The 5,857-nt window shown below is 37.3% G+C and overlaps 2 protein-coding genes across 2 annotated transcripts in view; one reads left to right on the top strand and one right to left on the bottom strand.

The window, feature by feature from the left end:
* The first annotated feature begins 1,307 nt into the window (after nt 1–1,307).
* LOC105449329 (intraflagellar transport protein 74 homolog) lies at nt 1,308–4,719 on the top strand. Its single transcript, XM_011688479.1, has 2 exons — nt 1,308–1,983; nt 2,540–4,719. The coding sequence occupies exons 1-2, from the start codon at nt 1,538–1,540 to the stop codon at nt 4,062–4,064; spliced, it is 1,971 nt and encodes a 656-aa protein (XP_011686781.1). The 5' UTR covers nt 1,308–1,537; the 3' UTR covers nt 4,065–4,719.
* Nucleotides 4,720–5,125: 406 nt separating this feature from the next.
* LOC105449507 overlaps nt 5,126–5,857 on the bottom strand; it is a 4,042-nt gene continuing 3,310 nt past the window's right edge. The window contains exons 4-5 of the mRNA XM_011688764.1: nt 5,518–5,668; nt 5,126–5,429 (exon numbers count right to left, since the gene is read on the bottom strand). Of these exons, the coding sequence (XP_011687066.1) occupies nt 5,251–5,429; nt 5,518–5,668 (330 nt within the window). The 3' untranslated portion in view covers nt 5,126–5,250. The remainder of the gene's footprint in view (nt 5,430–5,517; nt 5,669–5,857) is intronic.

The following is a 5,857-nucleotide window of genomic DNA, read 5'->3' as shown; positions in this document are numbered from 1 at the left end:
AAATATTGCCATTTAATATTTGCAAAAAACAAACTTGATATTTACAAAGTGTTTCGAGAATTATTTAAAAACTTCAAGTTAGATGTGCCACGTCTTTCCGTTGTCCGATCGAGCTCAACTTTTACACAATTTTTTTTCACCAAATGGAACAACTTTAGGGGACGTCGTGACAAAAATTCAAAAGTCAAAAATAAGGTCCACCCTAATGTACACTCGCTCACTAAAAGGTTGCGACACTTTCTTTTTTATAGGTTTGAAAACGCACTAATATTTTGTAAATGCGGACCACGATTGGTGTTATACTGTCTCTAAACTAAAGATAGTACATCGTGGTTTGCATTTGCAAAATATTAGTTATCTATAAAGTATATATTATGTATATTAAATATATATTAGAAACCTATAAAAAAAAGTGTCACAACCGACGTGTTCACAACTGTACATGATAAATAAAATAAGATTTCTATTAAAAAAACAAAAACACGTGCGCTTTTCTGTCATCTCTACAATAATTATTAACAAGTTATTCATACCGTTGGAATGAACCATAGACATATTGTAATGAACATTGAATTAAAATGACAATAATAACAATGAATAAAAGACAAATGAATTAAAATAGATGCATCCATTTTACACGTACTAATATTACAGATGCGCACTTCGCGCACACTTTTTACTTTTTACTATTATATCACGTACGCATCAATCTCAATACACACAACTATCAAACTATGTCAATGACAGCCTCACGAAGTTAGCGCAGCGAGAAAATCAATCATCGTCGCGGAAAAGAATCAATAATAAACTTCGAAACGTTTGAGAGGCTTCGATTATAGATTCGGATATTCGGGTATCGATTTAAAATGTCTTTTTTTTTTAGATAGAAACAATTTTTTTATTTTAATCATATTTTAATCGATTACGGCAATGATAAATGGATCAATGTAATATAAATCTGATTCTTGAAAGTCAATAAATTATAATGAATATGAGTGCGCCTATATAAATAATATGACTAGGGATTGTATGTTCTTTTAAAATATTTTCTAGAATAGAATTGTATAAGACATATATATCATATATTTGTTTCTATTTCTGAAATTTATAATAAATCTTATGAATTTACAAATAAATATTATATCTGTCTCGTATCTTAATTTTATCTTTTACTTGTATAAATTAATCCTTCCTTCTCTTTCCTCTCCAGATTTTATTATTTTAATTTATATAGAAATTAGATTATTAAAGGAATTCAACTTATAATTAATTCTCAATAAAAAAAACAATATACAGTTCTGCACGATCATGGCAAATCTAACGAACCACACGTATACTAGTTTCTATGACTACGCTGAGCAAAACATTGCTATTCCCCGTCGCAGCTTATCAACGGTATTGTTAAATACGCAGAAGATACGCTGCTAATCGCTGTTTCCTCCCGATCGCAACATCTCCCAGATTAACGTTTAACTTACGATTTGTGCGACTTGCGACTAACGTCTGACGTTCCAATTCAAGAGCCCATTTCGAGCAAATGGACTCCGAGAGAAACGATTCTGGTAAGATCGGAGAACGACCGATCACTCGGTGGCGGCGGGACCAGGAAGACGTGCAACCTAGCACATCGAGCAAGATCGACAGGCCGCCGACAGGCATTGTAAGACCTCAGAGCAAGTATGAGAGACCGAGATCTCGACGCGGGCACAAGGATGAGTCGTCGGAATATGTTAGCTCGGCTACGTATCGCTCAGCGACACCCGGACGCCTCGCTCTCGCGAGACCGCCGTCGGCGTCCCTTCTGTCTAATCGTGCACCGACTGCGGGCCCGTCCGGTCTCAGGATAGGCTCTGGACTGGTTCGTACCAGCACAGGACTGGCAACTACGAAACAATTCAACGTCAGCATGCTGGACAGGCCAATTACGCAGCACGGGATAGCGGGCGTGCGACCAGGCACCACCAGGGGTTTGCCGATGACAAGGTAAATGGTGCTACGCTACCTAAATCTTGTACATTAGTCTGGGAGTCCAAACAGCACACAACAGCAAGCATATTCAAAAGTGAGTCGATATAAGACCATCTAAATAACATCTTATATCTACTTTTGGACATGCGTGCTGTTAACGTGCCGCGATGTAACGACGCCACATGTTATCGATGGCTCGCTTCTTGAATTCCTAAGCTGACCATATATGTTTGGGACCGTACCCTAATAAAACCTAACCGTAATAAAACATATAAGTGCTCTCAGGATTCTTCCTGGCTCACTTATTTTAACATGTCTAATCTTTCCGTGTCAACTGTTTACTCTACAAAATGCTCCATCTGCAAAACTCGAAACGAAGATCTCTTTTGACCGAAAACAGTCAGTTCTAAATGGTCTCTCGTAGCGAAAACACCTTGCCTTGTACACTGTCAAAATAAAGTATTTTGTAAGTGAACGGTTGTCGATACTTTGATTCAACATTACGTGGCTTCGACTCGTAACAGTGCTAGCTAAATTCGTACCTATATGTGTCAATTTGTCAATTTTCCAGACAGATTCAGGACAAGAGGTACTACGAGGGCCTGCTGCAGTTAAAAATAAGAGAACTAACGCAAGAGATCGGAACGATAATGAAGGATATTGAAGTGCAGAACAAAGAAAAGGCCACCTTTCTGCATTACGACAAAAGAGCCAAGAGTTTGGCCGCGGAGTTGACGACTCTGCAGACCGAGTTAGCGGACTATAATCTTATCGTGGACAAAATGACCCTGGACGAGGATAAGGAGGTGATCGAGGAGGAGGCTAAGGAGCTGGCACTGATGAATGACCGTAGGACGGCGGAAGTTGAACGGATGTTCGAGCAACGGAAGCAAATGGAACAGAAACTGCACAAAATGGAAAAGGACATCGAGAATGAAAGGAAAAGAACCGAACATATCATTGAAAGTATGGATCCGCACACAAAGGAGAAGTACAACGATCTGTTCGGACAGAAGACGGAATTGCAGGAACAGGCACAGCAGATGCAGCGCGAATTGGACCAACTGTCGAAGGAGCAATCGCACTTGGAGGAGCAGATTGCTCTTTCTCAATTGAAGCAGGAGGCAGTGAAGCTGCAAGTGAGAATCATCGAGGCGGAGGAGAAGCGGGATAAATTGCGGGAGGAAGAACGCAGACGGTTGTCGCCGGAGGACGAGAAAGAGCAGCTTCTGCAGAAGATCAAGCGCGACAACACTGACATTGCTGCGACGGAGGCGCAGATAGCCGAGAAGGAGAAGAAGATGGCAGAACTCGAGCAACAACTGGAACAGCTGGAGACCGACATGGAGGATAATCAGTCAGAGAAGCAAACCAAGTATCAGGAATTGCGTAAGCGCGAGGAGATGATGGAGGAGTTCATGTCCACGTATGAACAGAGCAAACAGGAGGAAATGGAGAAGCTGGAGAAACTCGAGCGGGAGATCGTTGACAAACTGGAGACCATGGCGAACGCAGTAGAGAACAACGAGTACCTCACGGAAGCCGAAGAGACGGCCATTTTGCGCGACAAGTTCCCATACAACGATTACGAGACGGTGCATCGCGATGACGACTACGAGGAGCTGAAGAAAGATTACGCGACCATGCAACAGACGTTCAACAGACTGAGGATTCTGGAGGAGAAGCTGCAACTGGAGTCCAAGCAAATGAAAGAGAAGCTGAAGAAGCAACAGAGCGAGTTGATTGTCCTGGAAGATCTGGACGGCTTAAAAACGCGAAATGAGCTTCAGCGGGATGAGCTAGTCGCCGAACGGGAAGGACTGATATCCGAGGAGTCAACTTGCGAGGACGAGCTCAAGTCGCTGCGAGCGGAATATAATGAGTTCAAAGAGCGAGTGAAAAAATATACGATTTATCCAGAGATCAGTAGCCTAGAGGATAAATTGGAAAAATTAAAAGAAGATAATAAAGAGATCGAGGAATTTATAGTCAAAGAAAAGGAACGCGCTAATTACGAGCCGCTCAAAGAAAAAGCTTTCAAACTAATTAATGATTATGGTGCGTTGCTTCAAGAGAATCTAAAATCTCTTTATTAGATAATGCGTTACTTTATTATTACTAATATAAGAGCATTTATCTCCTAACAGTATTTGTTCGAAAATAATAAATACGAAATAATAATAAAGAATAAGACGACAGAAATTCCCATAATCAAAATTTCATTTTTTCAATTATTTTTATTACAGACTGCAAAGTTTTTTCTTAAGAAATTCTATTATCTGGTTACTTTACCAATCTTTGGATTATCATTATTCCACATGTATTGTTGTTCTTAAGATTCTCTTCTGTTTATTTATCACTACTATCTCAGATTATGACCAGAAGCGAGAAAATTCATTAAACATTCTTGTAAATATATTAAAATAGAAATATATTTCAATAAAAACAACAATTACAATCGATAGGACTAATTTGTAAAATATAAAACTCTTTTATTTTGTACATTTAAAGGAATTAGGACTCGTCAACAGTAAATCTACAATAGTGAAGTAGCGTCTATGCGAGCCAACATGGACGTTGGTGTGTCATAATTTTTACAATATCTTTTTATTTCGTTAAAAAATGGAGACATTCATCAGATATAGCAGATCAGTGAGTGCTCAATGATTCTTTAATATAATTGATTCTTACCTTTAGGGGCATTCTACAATAAGCCGCTAGTCACTACTATCATACTAACTAAGAATTGACCAATCATAGTCGAATATTTTTCTTACATTCAACTATGATTGGTCAATTCTTACGATTTACGGCTTACAATTTGACATACGACGTATTGTAGACAGCCCCTTAGTCTTTCGCTGGATTTTAGAGCATACACAAAAATATATGTTCTAAGCACTGGATCTAAGTGTAGAAACTAATTATAATAAAAAATCACAGAGCGCTCACTGATTTTCTTTGTCAGTTGAACACGTCAGTTAAACAACCAATTAATAATCATATATCTGGAATGAATTATGCTAATTATAACTAAAAACAAAATATGTTAATAGTTATGATAATAAATATGATTTAATTTCTCATCGAAACAAAAAGAAAATTTTCGGCATTTTATAAGTTTATACTCTTTCTATCAATTACAAATATTTTATTGAAAAATATTTCTACTTAAATATATTTTGCAAAAAATTTTTATGTGCATGGGTGAAATTTCTCGCTTCTGACGTCACAATCTAAACAGCAGTGATAAATGGCCAGAAATCTTAGTATTTAAAATCATTAATCACTAACTTTTTTCCATCCAAATTCTTTCATTCCGTCCAATTCTGACGGAAGCGGAATTTTGTTTGACAATAAAAATTGAATAAAATTATTCTTGAATACTTCACTAGGCTCGATATTTTTCGTACACATAATATTCCACAGTTCTAAAGCACGGTTGCAATTTCCCTTTCGACCTACAAATATAAATAACATTAACATTAATTTTAGTATCAATTATAATATCGATATACTTAGACTGCTAAGAGAGGACACACAACTTACTGTAAGCGATAAGGAGCGTTTCACATATGACAGTTTGATTTACATGATTCGCATCGGCTACTTTTAAGATGTTTTGAAAGCCGTCAAAACTGCAGTTATTTTCTACGTTATAAATATAATATACAAGGGATTTCGTAGAGAGTTTGTGATTCTGTAACAAAAAGATCAGAAAGGTTTAATAAAAAGAATGTAAATCAAGAGAATGTAACTAATGAAGTTAAGTAATCGTATTTCCCGAATTTTAGAAAATGATCTAAAAAATTTATAGAAATATTAATATTCTCCTTATAATATATACAGGGTGTCCCAAAATTGGCGCATTCAGATCGGAAGAGCACAC

This window comes from Wasmannia auropunctata, unplaced genomic scaffold (assembly GCF_000956235.1).
Source record: "Wasmannia auropunctata unplaced genomic scaffold, wasmannia.A_1.0 LD336076.1, whole genome shotgun sequence".
NCBI lineage: Eukaryota > Metazoa > Arthropoda > Insecta > Hymenoptera > Formicidae > Wasmannia > Wasmannia auropunctata.
Note: the sequence above shows the minus strand (reverse complement) of the source record. Positions and strands in the feature narration are given on the sequence as shown.

Excerpts from the sequence above, each read along its gene's own strand:
- LOC105449329 (XM_011688479.1), top strand. The coding sequence starts at position 1,538 with ATGGACTCCGAGAGAAACGATTCTGGTAAGATCGGAGAACGACCGATC. Across the intron at positions 1,984-2,539 it reads AGGGGTTTGCCGATGACAAG|ACAGATTCAGGACAAGAGGT; the intron begins GTAAATGGTGCT and ends TCAATTTTCCAG.